Genomic DNA, 15,982 nt, shown 5'->3' on the forward strand with positions numbered 1-15,982 from the left:
TGGACACACAGATTCCTATCAGTCACTCCTATGGCAGGCCTTGACAATCCTGAAGGCAGAGTGCTTGGAATCGTGTGAGATGGTGCTCTGGCATGAGCTGAGCCTGTCTGCAGCTTGCGGAATCAAGTCCTAATAGCTGTTCCATGATATCGCATACCATATACTCTTAAGTGCATTATAATCCTCGCGGTTAAATGCTATCTTTGGTATTGCTTTATCAAAACATGTCGAGTAAGGTGTCATACGAATTGGAATACTAACCCCTCGCCAATTCTGGCGACGGGGTTAGCATTCCACCCTTCTAGAGGGACACGACATGTATGTAACTGTGAACCCCGGTTAAAGTTAACTGAAGCCTCAGCTCCACAAAATGGATGCTGCCACCACAGACACGAGTCTGACCCCCTGCAGCTGGGAGTCCTTCCAGCGAGGGGAGCCTGGACAAAGGGTTTCCTGTCAGGGGCGGTGCTAGCACCGTCCCAGACATGGTTTTGTGTATCCTGGGTAGGCAGGGCTTTACAGGAAGGTGACTGCTGAGTGGCACCCCGGTGCTCACTACGCATAGGCCGGTCTGAACCAGTTCCAGGGGCACACCAGCCCCTGGCCTGGGGAAGTCCGGCATGGCTGAGGGGTGTAACCACCCCCCACCTAGTCCCACCCATAGGCAGGACCTAGTCACCGGGTCAGCCCCCTTTTTTAGTATAAAGATGGGAGCGGGCCCCCTGTTAAAATTAGATCATCTTTGGAATCAAGATACCACTTTCTTCGAAAGGACTTCACGATTTCTTCTTCAAGATTCTCCCTTGTGGCTAAGGAGTAGTCACCCTGCATCCGCAGGCACCATCCTAAAGAACACTGCGGTCTGCTGCAAGTCCTTCATCACGAATCCGACGACCCAGCTCGACGAGACCCGGCTTCCCTGGCACCTCTGACCTCTACTCACCTCTACAGCCCAGCTGAGAACCGTGAGTGCGACGAGACCTCAAGGGACCGACGATCGCCAAGACTGCACGACATCTTTACTGCAAGCCCACCGTGTCCTCCACTGGTGAGTGCTTTGGGGTCCGAGAAGCCCCGACCCTGCGCAGCTCCAGCACCCAAGATCAGCCCCCCTGCATCTCCACGATCTGCGTGGGGCCCTTCTGCTGTTTGCTGTGCACCGCGTTGTTTGGCTACCAGCCGGCTGGCTTGTGGCCCTCTGAACGACGCCCAACGACTTCACGACTGCTGGTCTGGTTGCTCCAGGCTGGCCTTTGCTTCCTTCTTCAAGAGAAGCACCCCGGACCCTCCTGGTCCACTCCAGACGCCATTTTAGGTCCACCGCGTGGGCTTGAATTTGCCAAGGCTTTGTTGCCCAATCCTGGGTCCAGCGACGCCGACAGCTTCTATCTTCGTGGGACAGCTCGATCCTCCATCCTGGTCGCCGACAACGCCTCCTGGTCCGTGAGATCTTCGAGTCAAGCGTCACCCACTCACCTAGTCGAGGTGGCTACCATCCGGTGCCCTCCTGGTGCCCACTGACTACTGGCTAGTAGTCTCGAACTTGGTCCCCTCTGCTTTCAGGTGTCATCTATCTTCAAGATCCAGGCTTGGATCCGACTGAACTTTCTTCACTGGTCACCGGCCAGCATCTTTTCTTCCGGCTCCTGGTCCGTCTACGAGGATTCCCGACGTCTTTTCAGACCTATGCAGCTGCAGCCCCTGGGCTAGGTAACTTCGGCATTTCGGTGCCCCAGCATAGCCTCACTATCCAAGGGTCAGAATCTACTTTCGTTTTCTCCCTACCAGGTCGGGTTCGCCCGAGAACACTAACTTTCTAATTCCTAGCTACCATAGACTTTTGTCCCGCATCTCGCGTGAGAGTGCACACACTGCACCCGAGTCCCCTAGGCCTCCTAGACATAATCTAACGATTCCCTAGTCAAGTCCTAGCGATTCCAAAAGCTATTAGTACTGTACTTACCTGCTAGGAATTTCGCATTCCACTTTCAGAGTATATGGTTTTCCGTGCCCCTCGGGCATTTGTATATACTGTGCTAACTTAAGTATTTTTGTAAGAGTTTTGGTTTGTGCTTAGTACCCTGTCCTCATAAAGAGTACAGGGCTGTTGTGATCTTTAAATAAATAACTGTTTATTTTCATAACACTTGTGTGGTGTCCTTTCACTTGGTATTCAAGGGGTATATGTGTGGTAAACAGCTGGCTTAACGCGCCCTCTCGAGTCTTTAGCCTTAGACTGCTCGTATCCACGCTACTAGGATAGCTGGTCTATAAGGTTGACTTACAACCAATCATCAATAAGGGTTGCTGGACTGATACATAGTGTTCACTAGAATAGTGAGCACTGCATATCAGGCCACCTTCTCACATGGGCATGCTGGATCTGCTTCCTCTGCCCATGCTGAGGCCTCTGGGGGGGCTCCCCAGCGTCAAGAAGGCCAAAAAGCGGCGCCGTTCTCCGTCGACTTCGATGGCGTAGAGAGGCATGACGGCGATCTGCTCCTCGTCTCCCCAGGGCTCTGGGTCGAGGCGACGTCCGTCGTCGAGGGGACTGACGAGACCGCTGTCGAGGTCGTCGCAGAAGACATCATCATCGTCGTCGACGTCATCTTCGACGTCGTGAGGATTCCAGACGGTGTCGGCGCTCGCCGTCGAGGCGAGACCGCCGTTCGTCCTCGACGTTCGGCGTCGAGAAAGAGATCATCACATTCAACGTCAAGGCGCAGGTCATCAGCGTCAAGGCGGCGAAGCCCGTCGTCGAGGCAGAGGTCGTCGACGTCGAGACGACGTTCGTCTGCGTCGAGGAGGCGTTCTTCTACGCTGAAGAGGCGCTCTGCGCCTAAGAAGAAGAGATCATCCTCCAGGAGGCGTTCTAGAGCCAGGAGTCCTTCCAGATCCTCTGGGGCACGACGGCGACGTCGGTCACCGACAGGCTGCGCTGCCTCTCGATCGCCTACACCAAGGAAGAAGATGCGGGAGTCACCGGGCTCGGTGTACTCTGTGGTATACTCGCCCCCCCAAGCCGAAGTCACCGACTCCTCCTCCACTGCCTAATGAGCCGCAGCAGCGCACTCCTTCGCCACCTCCTCCTCCTGTTCCTCCACATGGACCGCCACGGGCTCCAAGGTCGGTCTCACTGACCCTCCCTACGCCGCCTAAGGGAGCACCTTGGCCGAGGTCCCCGGTCAGGCTACCACCGCAGGCTCCGCCGCAAGCACCCGCGGAACGCCCAAGACCCAGAAGACCTAGATCTCGCTCCAGACCGAGAGGCAGATCCAGGAGTCGCCGTCGTTCATCGACGAGATCCAGACGACACCGCAGGATGGGGTCGTTCTAGGTACACCACAGATTCCTCCAGCGCAGGGAACTATTCACCAACTCTAGCAGACTCCCCTCAGACGAGGGTATCCCCTGTGGACGACGTGGTCTCCTTTCAGGAAGTCTTGTTGAGGGGTGCGAGCAAGCTGGGCATCCAACTGACTGTGCCCACGCCTACGATCTCCGTAATATTTGAGACTCTCCACAAGAAGCACCTATCTAGGCCTCTGTTGCCCTTGGTGCCTGGATTAGTGGAACCCGCCATGGGGCTCTTCCTCACTCCGGCGGTGACGAAGGCAGCCCCCTCCAGACTGCAAAAGAAATACAAAACTCCTGATGCAGACCCGGCTTTCCTCCGAGTGGACCCAGTTCCGGATTCCGTCATTGTGACGGCGGCGAGGAAGCAACACGCCACCACCCCGTCTTCAAGTGTACCTCCGGACAAGGAGAGTCGCTGGTTGGACTCAGTGGGCAGGAGGGTATGCGGGACGGCGCTACCTCCATGAAGGCTGCCAGTGCATCTGCGCTGATGGGGCGCTATGATCGGGCGCTGTGGGAGTCCCTCCAACAGTTCGCCGACCTCCTCCCCTGGGAGAAGAAGGAGGATTTTATGGAAATCCTAAATGAGGGATTGCTGGTGTCGAACCAGCTGATCAGCGCAGCTGCAGACTCTTCGCTCTTGGCAGCCCACGGGTACTGCCATGGAGTTAATCAGAGGCGCCACGCTTGGCTCAGATTGACATCACTGAAGCCTGAAGCCCAACAGAGGGTGGCCAACCTGCCCTTCTCGGGCGAGATCCTATTTGGGAAGTACAGGCCTATTCTGGATTTGCGGCAAGCAAACAAGTGGATTCGCAGAGTAAAATTTTGCATGCTGTCTTTGCACCAGATTTACCCTCAACTGCAAAGGGGAGACTGGCTGTGCGCGATAGACCTATAGGATGCATGCGATTCCAAGTCAGTGCCAATCACTATCAATACACAGTGTTACCGTTCGGGCTGAAGTCTGCGCCCAGGACCTTTTCCAAATGCATGGCAGTGGTAGCGGCACACCTGAGAAAGAACAAGGTGTTTGTCTACCTGTACCTGGACGATTGGTTGATCAAGGCATCCTCCTTCTCGGAAGTTCAAGCGCACTTCTAGAAGACGTCCGTTCTCTTGAACAAACTGGGGTTGCACATCAACATGTCCAAGTCCGTCCCGGCTCCGGTCCAATGCCTACAGTACTTGGGAGCCTCCATAAATACGCTCCTTCGGAGGAAAGACGTTTATCACTCCTTCGGAAGGCTCAGGCTCTTATGACCGCTCCATCTACGACAGTGAGGACGGTTTCTTCTCTACTGGGGTCGATGGCCTCTTGTATCTTCCTCACGCCACACGCATGGCTACACATGAGACCGCTGCAGGAGTGTCTGGAGGATCAGTGGGACCAGAGGAGAGGAAACTGGGAAGACAAGATACAACTGTCTCTGCATGCTCTACAGTCTCTGAAATGGTGGTGTTCAGCGGAGAATCTCCCCAAGGGGGTTCCCTTCCACAAGGACATTCCCACTCAGACTATCGTGACGGATGCTTCTCTCCACGGCTGGGGAGCGCATTCCGGGGAGTTACAGATCCAGGGAACGTGTTCCCAGACGGAGTCCACGTAGCACATCAATTTTCTGGAACTAGGAGCTGTTCACTTGGCACTGAATGCCTTTCATCCGTCCTTCCAGACCAACTCTCTGCTTGTACAGACGGACAATACGACCACGATGTATTACCTCAACAAGCAGGGGGGCTCGAGATCGCGCACCCTGTCGCAGGAGGCGCAGGCGATCTGACACTGGCTTCTTGCCAGAGGACTGACGATAACGGCTACTTATCTACCAGGTGTGCAGAATGTTCAGGCGGACGCACTGAGCAGACTGATCCATGAAAACCACGAATGGGTCATCAACGACGAAGTACTCGGAGCCGTTTTCGCCAGGTGGGGCACTCCAGACGTGGATCTGTTCGCCACCGCCAAAAACAGCAAATGCCGAGACTTCGCCTCCAGGTACTACCAGCGGGGAATGCTGGGGAATGCGTTATGGATCGACTGGTCGAACTGCTTTCTGTACGCTTTTCCACCCATTCCCCTGATTCCGGCGGTGCTTATCAAGCTGGCCCAGTCCAGGGCGCGGATGATACTGATTGCCCCGGAGTGGCCCTGGAAGTGGTGGTTCACTGACCTGCTTCACCGGTCTCTCCTTACTCACATTCGGCTGCCGTGCCGTCAGGACCTCCTCACGAAGTTCGGGGGGCAGATGGTGCACCCCAATCTCTCGTCTTTGAGTTTGGCGGCATGGCTCCTGAGATAGTGCAATATGGCCATTTGAATCTCCCTGCGTGTATGGACATACTGAAGGAAGCCAAGAGACCTTCCACTAGGACTTCTTATGCGTACAAGTGGAAGAGATTTTGCATCTGATGCAAGTCCTAGAATTATGATCTAACGACATGTAAGGAAGATGTCATCCTTCCGTACCTTTTACATTTGGTGCAGTCTGGCCTTAATTTTCATTCCATTAATGTTCATCTCGCTGCGCTGACTGCCTACAGGAAATGCCCTTCACAGACCTTCTTCTTCCAGATCCCTGTGATCAAAGACTTTTTGGAAGGCTTGAAGAAAGTGTTTCCTCCCGTACGGCTTCCCTCGCCTTCATGGGAATTGAATGTGGTGCTGTCCAGATTGATGAAGGAACCTTTTGAACCTATTCATAAGGCTTCGTTGCAGCACCTTTCCTGGAAGGCGGCGTTCCTCGTGGCCATTACATCGGCCCGCAGGGTGAGTGAAATTCAGGCGTTGTGTTGCCAAGAACCTTATACTGTATTTCATGCTGCTAAGGTTGTTATGCGTACTCGCCCTAAATTTCTTCCTAAGGTTATTTCTGATTTCCATGTTAACCAGACCATAACTTTACCTACGTTTTTTCAGAATCCTTCCTCTCCAGCGGAAAGGTCTCTACATTCCCTGGATGTCAGGAGGGTGTTGAAATTTTATCTGGATAAAACTAAGGATATTCATAGGTCAGACCAATTGTTTATCAATTATGGGTCAGTCAGGACAGGTCTTGCTACCTCAAAACAGTCCATTTCGAGGTGGATCGTGTCTTGTATACAGTTGTGTCATCAAAAGGCTAATAAGACCTTAGGGGGTAAACCTAAGGCTCATTCCACGAGGGGCAAAGCTGCCATGACTGCTTTGTTACGTAATGTTCCCATTGCAGAAATCTGCAGAGCGGCCACTTGGATGTCGGTCCATATTTTGCTAAGCATTACTGTCTGGACTCTGATGCCAGGGCAGATGCTCAGGTTGGACAGGCTTCGCTGCGAAATATGTTTGCACAGTAGTGGTGGTTTCTCCACCGCCGCTTTGGTGTGGGGATGGGCTTGCCATTCTATTCACTAGATTATGACTATACACAGAGATCCCCTACTACAGAAGGAGTGGTTTCTGTCCTGTAGCTCCAGTTCTGTAGTAGGGGTATCTCTGTTATAGTCATAAGCGCCCGCCCTCCTCCCCCGTGGAGTAAGATGTTCATGTTCGGAATGCTACAGGTCTAGCGTTATACGCCTTCAAAAAGAACTGAAAGTAAATGGGACCTGCTGGGCATTCTGGGATACTGAGAAAGTTCTAGAAAGTTTTCTTAAAGGCACGGTATTCCTTTTTGAGCCACATAATGGCAGCCTATGGGGCTTGTCTGTTTTCCCATTCCTCTCTATCATTCCAGAGGCTTTGTTGGTAAAAGGGGAAGTTTTTCTCTATGAAGAAAACTAGGCAAGCTGTGCTGTTTGTGGTTTTTGGTGGAATGTCTAGTTGAAGTACTGGACAGTGTAGCCTGTGGATATAGGCTGCATTATCTGTCTTTAAATTCTCTTAAGTGTCTGTGCAGGACTGCATTTTAAGATACCTTAAGAGATTATTTTTGATTGCTCCGGGGTCCACGCTCATGAGCGGGACTATTCACTAGATTATGACTATAACAGAGATACCCCTACTACAGAACTGGAGTTACAGGACAGAAACTACTACTCCTGTTGCAGTAACTCCCCCACTTTTTGCCTGATAACTGATGCACTTTATCTTGGTGTGACCTGGGTCCCTGCCAATCAGGTACCCAGGGCCTGTGTTCCTTCCCTAAAAACTGTACTAAAGCCTAAACCCAATTGGCATCTCTGGCCACACATCAGCCCCTGGTAAATGGTACCCTAGGTACCCAGGGCATTGTGACCAGAGAAGACCCCTAAGGGCTACAGCACTTATTGGGCCACCCTTAGGGGGCCTGCACCCTGACACCCACACACTGCCTTTGCAGGCTGAGTGCCCTGGTGCAGAACTAAACAAAGAGCTGACATGGCACACATCCCTGTGTGCCATGCCCACAAACACACTGCCCTGGCATACATCAGTCACCACTCTAGCTGGGCGCACTATGCCGGTGGTGTGGGCACATGTGCATGAGCCCTGTGCCCCTATAGTACCCAGGGCCATTCCTGGGCACTGTAAGTGCAGTGATGCCTTTAAGAGTATATGGTGCTGGTAGGTTGTCAATACGAACTCCACAGCACCATGATGGCTACACTGAAGACTGAGAAGTTTGATATCAAACTTCTCAGCACATTAAACCCACACTGATGCCAGTGTGGGCTTTAATGCCAAATGCACTACAGAGGGCAACTTTGAGTTGCCCCTAAACCTAACCTACAATCCACGTCTTGTCTGAGAGGCTGCCTAGGCTGACACACAGCAGACATGTTGCTGGACCCCTGGGTAAAGAACCATCTACTCTCCTGGGCCTGCAACAATGCACGTCCTTGGCGAGATGCAAGGTTTCCTCCCCCATGATGGGCAGGGGAAGCTTCAAGGCATGCCGCCTCTGTTAGCTTCCCCAGGCCCCCACCAGTTCTGACCCTTACTCTGGCGGGAAACCCCAAGGAATGAAAGGGGGTGTTCCAGCCTCTGCCAACTCTACCCCTCAGGTGGGGGAGGCAAGGTGAAGCACAACTCCGGGCTCTCGCCATCTTGAGGATGGGGAGCCCATCCCAATCAGAGATAGGCTCCTGCCCCCCTCCCACAGGAGAGGAGCAGGATAGGGGGTGTACTCACCCCAGGACAGGGACCCATTGGTCCCTGCCCTCACCCTACCTGTAACGCCCCTAAATTTAGTATTTAGGGGCACCCTGAACCTTCCTTCCGGAGATCCCGATTTGAAACCAGCAAGAAGCTCAAGAAACCAGAAGACCTGCCGTGCAGCTGCTAACAAGAGGATGACACCAACTGACTTGGCCCCAGTCCTACCGGCCTGTTGATCCTTGATCCTGCGAAACTCCGGCGACTTCCGTGGTCCGCAACCTCAAAAACCCCGGAGGACCTGACTGCCTAGAGACTCTACCAAGACTGGGACTCCCACGAGCAGTGGTTCGGCTCAAAAAGCAACACCCCTGGTGCCAGCCAGGAACTTCGAATCCAGCACACTCTGCACCCGCCGAGCCGGGCCTGTGCCTGAGTGGACAAAGACCCTGAGGACGTCTCCCCGGCGATTGTGACCTGAAATCCAGTGCCCAAGGACCCTCCTCGATGACCCAGATGACACCTGCAGCCTCACAACAAGGGACCCCTCCAACCGCGACCAGCAGAGGATAAGATTTCCCGACGTCAAAAGACTACCCGGCGCCCCACAGCCCCCTGCGCCCAACTCCTGGGTGCCTACCTATCCTCCAACATCCCAACTTACTTCTTGAAGTGTTGGTCGTTCCGGAAGAATTGCCCATTGCAACAACTGTAACTACAGTCCTTAAGTCTATTGCCTATTTGCAAAGTATTTAAACTAAAGTTATTCATTCTGAGAAAGTATATTTTGATACCTTGTTGGTTCTAAAATAAAACAACTATATATTTTGATACAAAACATTTGGCCTAGAGTTCAGTTCTCGAGTGTGTGAGACCATTTGCTGACTGAGTGTGTACAACAAATGCTTTACACTGTCCTCTGATACTGCCTTACTGCTCAAATCTGATATCAAAGTGAGGTATAGTGTGCACAGAGTCCAGTGGAACCCCAAAGGTAGGCAGAAGTAAAGGTAGATAGTACCTCTGTCTCTATTTGTGGTATTGTGGTTGAGCAGTAAGGCTTTATCAGAGGACATTGTTAAGCATTTGTTGTACACACTCAGTCAGCAGATAAATTCACACACTCAAAGACTGAACTTCAGACCAATTGTTTTTGTATAAAAATATTCTTTTAGTTGTTTTATTTCCTAGAACCAAGCAAGCCTGGCACAGGTAAGTGATAAATAACTTGCAGTAAATGTAATACAGTGTGGATTGTAATTGTATATGCACTTTGTTTAGACTCAAAATATTGTGTGTTTTTTTTTTTTTTTTTTTTTTTTTTTTGGTAGACCTTTATTGCACATTATTCATATACACAGCGGTGTGCCTACAACCCACTGTCAGGGCCGGCCGCAATCAGTGTACCATACAATATAGACAAGCTTAGTAACTTACATCATCTGCACAAGTGCATGATCCGAAAAACCTAGCTCATGAAGGCACCACAGACGATCTAAATGCAGTGTTCAAAGCACACCAGTAGATTTTGGCCGTATAGCCCTCATGTGATCTCGGTCTCATTTTCAAGTTTTGCAGAAACAAAGTCAAGCAACAACCAACCCCAACTCCCCCCCAACCCTTCCCATCCTGGTCTGAGTGAGCATTCCAAGTTCGATGTGTACAGTGTCCAAAAGTCAGCCGGTCCAGTAGACGGCAAGAAGCACGTCAATAGGGTAGGCAACTATCAAACAGTCTCTCCCACTGTACACAAACCATAGCGAGGCACCGGAAGGCAACTGGGCCATGCCAACCTCCCATAGCACACGTAAAGACCCCAATGAGTACCACAGCGCATACATACTCCACAGGACATTCATCTCTCCCACACTCGGGTTGCACTCAAGCAGATTCCCGGTCTCCCCCTGACAAGTCAGCGGACGCACTCCTCTCGCTATCAGTATCAGCTAGGGACAGCATATAGAGCGTAAACGGAGCCCACACGTCTCGCGGGCGAGACTTCTCCGGCATTCCCTCATAGTAACAGTGCAGTTGGTCCCTGCAGTAAGCCATGTCAGTCAGCCACAGCTGCACATCAGGCGCCCTCCTCCCTCCCCATCCTATAGCAACTCTCCTCTTAGCCAATTGTAGCGCCAGCACCACAAGCCGTCGCGATTGCGCTGACACACCAGAAGCAATGCCCAAAAGACAGAGGCGCACATCCAGCTTAACTTCAGTCGACGTCATGACAGTCAGCCTCTCGGTCACCGCCCTCCAGAAGTCATACACACGCGAGCTTCCCCAGGCCAGGTGCACAAAGTCAGCGTCATCAGTAACACACCTGCACACTGAGCAGTAGCCCGAAGACCATATCGAACCAGCTGAACCGGCGTGTAATACCACTGATGTAGAAACTTATAATGCAGAAGGCGGAAATTATAGACTCAAAATATTGTTAATGAGAAATGCAATGCTTTGTAAATGCAATAAATTGTATAGGATTTTTAGTAAAATTACAGGTAAGTTACTTTTGAGATTACTTTTCTTACACCGTGCAGTATGCCTGGATACTGCCTTGGGACATTTCCTGTAAACAGGTAAGTAAAAACGTTTTTGTTAGTAGAATTTTAAAGAATTTCTTTAGGTATTCCAAATCCACACTTAAAATATTTTCACAAATAAACAGTCAATGTTATCCTATGGAGGAAAATAGTGTTATTGGTCTTAAAGTAAGAATTTGGTTGTGGGAGTTGGTGTTCTGGGGTTAGACTCGGGGGTCCCCCAGGGTCAAGGGTGCACTTTTGTTACACCCTCAGCGACACTAGGGCGGCCAGGTGCAGAGTGCTGAGGCCCAATGTTATTCAATAGGGGATAGAGGGCCTCTGGTTGGTGGCTGCTGGCGAGCAGGCCACAAGGTTCTGGGAGCCAAGCTCCTTGTGTTAGGCTCAGGGCAAAGGGGGATCCGGTTTAGCACACAAAGTGCACCCAGCATGCAGGGAGCTGTTTTGCCGTCGGGTGCCTTGTTGTTTTCAATGGGGATTTTCGGTTTTGGTTTTTAGCTGCAGGCTCATCTAGAAAGACTTCTGGGAGGAACCAACAGCTGGGCAGGTTAGTTGGAAGGCCTGGGGGCTTAGGTGCACCTCGGGTTCTTTTGTCCAAGGTGTAGGGCGGCTGGATGCAAGGTGTCTTTTGTGGTTGGATTTCCCCTTACTGTGCCATTCTCAACTGGGGGAGGAGGGTCGGGCTGAGAACAACTGAGCTGCAACTGTTGGTCAGAAAGAGGGATAGGTGTGATACAGCAGTGTTACCCTAGCAAAGGTTAAAGTCCCCAAAGAAGATGTGTGAGGCAGAACTGGTTGCTCTCAGCAACGAGTTCTATCAATTGTTCAACAAATACTAGATTATCTCCTGGCAGGTTGATAAATAACATGGAATATTGTGGCTCATGTAGTTTGGGCAGTGAATATTTTTTAGTTACGTTTGGTTGCTGTAAGTTTCAATAAGGGAATAACTGAAAAGTTCTTACCTTTGTTCCTGACATAGAATTGAAGATGAGTGTCATGAAACAATTTGCACTGAATTACACGGTTTGGTCAAGTAGAGAAGCAATGATTATTACCACAACATAACTGCCAGTTGATGTCATTGCCTTTTTTTCCCCAGATGCTTACTCCTTTAGTGCTCTGTTTCCGGTAACTATCTTTCACTTGTCCTTCTGCCATGACGCAGAGCATTGCGTTTATGCAACTGCTAATGTGATTTCAGGGCCCATCAATGGATGGGGATTAACAATTTATTTATGTGAGGCATGTGCCAGGCCTTAATATTCAAGATTTGCACCCTAAAATATTGTGGCCGTAAAAGATGTCACCGTCTTGAAGTTTATTCTCTTTCTGTCCAGCCCCAGGTTACGCCAACGACAGAGAAGGAAGTAACTTGTGTTGCTGCTCCAGCATTAATCCTCAAATTGCCATCTCCAGTCCTTCAAAAATCCTTTACCCTCCAGGTAAGTAGACACACCCCAGAAATAAATATTGTATGAAAAGCATGATATAGCAATACAATCTCACTGTGCTTTATTTATGTCTCTGGTAACTGAAGCTGTTGACTTATTGCGGAACTTGTGGATGTAATCTATTTCTTTAAAACCAGTGGACCAGTTTAAGGGTTTGTCATGGTGAGTATATGAATGACCTCCTATGAAGATTTAGAGAGGGTCTGACAGAGTGCAGTGTGGTGATACAGAGACTGACTCTCATCTATGGAGTATTAAACTGTGATACAACTTGCATGAAAGGAAGGCTGACAGTAAGCGGCGATAGGTTTAGGACGAAGATAATGTGGCCTCTTCTGTTGGTTTGTGTGATGACCTTGGCTAGACAATTCAGAACTTTTTTTAGTTTGACAAGTAGATAAATTTGCGGTCCTTCTGACAGTTTTTGCAGTAATGCGTTTTTTCCATTAACTATGGTGAGAGCAAGTTGTGTGGTGTTCAATGGTAATGTGTCTTAGTAACTTGGGTGTATTGTGTGGACATTATTGGACGGTTGTGGGTGGATGTTGTGGTGTAGTATTGGCTGGATTTTGTTTTTAGTAGTGGCTGGACCTTACCCTGTAGTACTGGCTGAACCTTATGTGTAGTACTGGCCGGACCTAATGGTGTGGTAGTGTTAGGTAATTAAGTTGTGGTAGTGGATTGGTGTTACGATGTCGTGGTGGCCGGACATTATGGTGTGTTATTGGCATTTTGTTTACCGTGCAATTTGACATTGGCAAGGACTCGTCTTGCAATCGATAATCTCAAACCTTACCAATTGATTATGGTTGCAGGTTGGAGCCTCACTCATCCTGTGATGATTTGTTCTGTTCAGGTCCTTGTCCTGTTTTGATGGCTTTGTCCTATTCATTAAACTGTTGGTGCATGACTTTAATGTTAGGAAGCATAGGGCTTTACTAGTTGCTTGTGCGCTTTGTAGGTTAGTAGATACATCCATTGCCCAGAGGTGTGCAGGTAGACAGAGGTTCGAGGTTTTTTTGTGTGTCTATGAAGTAGAAATTAGAAACTATATATTATCGCAAAGTAGTGACTTGGTATTATGTTCTCTGGGTTCATTGATTGCAACTGTGTATTGTCACTTTGAGTGTCATTGTTTTCTTTGCATCTGCGTTTGCACTCCTGGATGTTGATGAAGCAGTAGGTTTAGGAGATCATTTTTATGAGCCATAAGAGTGAATCCATGTTTCCCAGCATTGAAGATAATCAGTCCTTGCATTGTGTCGCCTGTGATGAGTGTTCTGGACAAAAACATGGTTTTTGCATGTTATGTGTGCAGCAGTAAAAGTTAAGGCCTACGAGGGCTGAGATGCTCTGTAGTTTTTTGAAGATGTTGAACATAGCTGACAAGTGTATTGTGCTTCCGGGAACAGGAGAAAGACCTGTAATGTTGAAAAAGAGCAGCCTCTTCCCTTGGTATTTGTTCAACCCATAATATCCATTTTGGATATTTTTTAAGTATTGCTAAATGATCTATTTTAGAATGTATATCACCTCTTGAAAGTTCATTAATACTTTATTGGATAAATAGAAGGAAATCCTTTGTTTAGTGCACTCTGTGCCTCTTGGGCCATTCGTGGATATATTTGCATACTACCCAGCATCGTTTTCCTATAGTATTTACAAAATCCACATATGTATTGGTCAGGAACTAAGCTATTTAGCCTTGTTCTTCCTTCTTTTAGGGACACTAAAGAGATCCTCCCCAGTCTTGCATCATAAAGCCACCTTGTCATATATGTTCTTGCATCATAAAGCCACCTTGTCTATATGTTCTCAACAGGTGCTAAAGAAAGGTTTTGCCTCTTTTCCTATTTGCAGATCAGCTCCGATCCCTCAATGTATATAGAAGTCGAGAACGAGGTGACATCTGTAGCAGGCTCAAAACTGAGCCGGTTAAAGTGTATCCGCGAAGGAAAAGAATGGGAAACCGTTCTCACAAGTCGAATCCTGACAGCAGCTGGCAGTTGGTAAGAGCTTCCAAACCTGACCTGTGGCTCAGCGAACTCCACCACCTTATGTTTACATCACTTTGTTTGATCAAGTTCAGTTTACTTCTGCTCTGCTGCTAGAGACAGGTGATGTGTTGATGAAGTCTGGATGTTGGGTGAAAGTCCTCCTCGTAGCTTTGTGAAGTTGTGCCACCATGACATGGGCAGTTCTCTTTTCAGCCCTTTGTGTTTTCCCCCTTTTGAGCTCTATAATGATGCAGGCTCACTGGAGATGTTCCCATTTACCAGATTTTGCAACTTAAATGCTTGATCTTGGTGTCAGAATCGAACCCAAAATGCACTTTCTTTTTCTGAGAGTGGCTCCTGTCATTTTTGGAGACTTGACGGCGAGGGCAACTTATTTTGTGGTTTTTGGCAAAGGCCTTTTTGTTTGAGTGCCTGCTGGGGGTGTTCTCCCTACAGGCACCCCCTTGTAAATTCTTATAATCCCTCTATGACTGGCATCCTTTGGCTTCATTATTTCACATATGAAGAGTGCCTCTGTTTAAATATCCTAGACTGCATGTTCACGCCTCCTGCCCCACCTCCCCAAAACTATTTCAACCTGTTATGATGTGGGAGAAAGGCATTGCCTTTCCTTTGTATAGTTCGTGTTTCCCTTGCTACAATGAAGCTCACTCCTTCAGAAATTCCATTTCCTTTATTGATGAAGATATCCCCTGAGAACGGCTCGCCAGACAGGAGGTCAGAAAACCGCACATCTGAGCCAGCTCAATCTGAACTTGGTGTGGACGGCAGGGAAATTTCAAAATCTGGCTACCAATAGCAGGAAGATATTCTCTCCATCAGGACTGGGGGAGCATTTCCGCTTTTTAAAAACGACAGACTTCCTGTTTCTCTCAAGGTATGTTGCCTTGTCCACCATAGGAGTGCAAGTGCAACCACCTCCGGTAGTACTTTTTTCAATGTTTGTCTCACTAGCAATGAGGCCCTGTGCAACAGCATTAGGTGAGTAGATGGTGATGAACCAGGAATGCAACAGAAACCTCTCAGAAACTTCCTGCTCCTTGGTTTTTCAAGAGAGTAAATAGTAATACCTATCTGTCGGTGATGAAGAGCTTGTCAGAAGGAATGACCTGATTCAAAGGATGTTCAAGGCCCTCAGCTGACTGCACAACTGATGTGACGTAAACAGATTGAACCTGCACATGAACCACATGGTTACACTACCCAGCTGCTTATGAGCAAGCATGCTTCATATCAGGAATTTGTGTGAGCGAATAACCCTTAGGAGTACAAATGGTATTTCTGATTTTTACGACAACAGGACAGCAGCTACAGATTGCTTATTGCCCTCTTGCTTCCACTTCTGAATATGGTTCTCTGCCTTTTGTTTTTGTTTTCATTGTTTGACCCCTTTGCTTCACCATCTGTGAGCATGCAGAAAAATTGAGGGGACTGGTAACAGATCATATGGTCCTCCAAAGTCTCATGGGGTTGTGTGACTCCACCAATGTCGATCATTTTACGCGGACACTATTAACGTGCTGTTACTGAAACTTTTTCTGGATTAACTTTTTTTTA

At 49.1% G+C, this 15,982-nt stretch overlaps 1 protein-coding gene across 2 annotated transcripts in view; it reads left to right on the top strand.

The window, feature by feature from the left end:
• The window catches only part of HIRA (histone cell cycle regulator), a 436,977-nt gene that overhangs the window by 307,402 nt on the left and 113,593 nt on the right, over nt 1-15,982 (top strand). For both annotated transcript variants that reach the window (XM_086942648.1, XM_086942649.1), the window contains exons 17-18: nt 12,294-12,398; nt 14,268-14,416. In XM_086942648.1, coding sequence (XP_086798774.1) covers nt 12,294-12,398; nt 14,268-14,416 — 254 coding nt within the window. The remainder of the gene's footprint in view (nt 1-12,293; nt 12,399-14,267; nt 14,417-15,982) is intronic.

Source organism: Lissotriton vulgaris, chromosome 11, assembly GCF_964263255.1.
Source record: "Lissotriton vulgaris chromosome 11, aLisVul1.2, whole genome shotgun sequence".
Lineage (NCBI taxonomy): Eukaryota > Metazoa > Chordata > Amphibia > Caudata > Salamandridae > Lissotriton > Lissotriton vulgaris.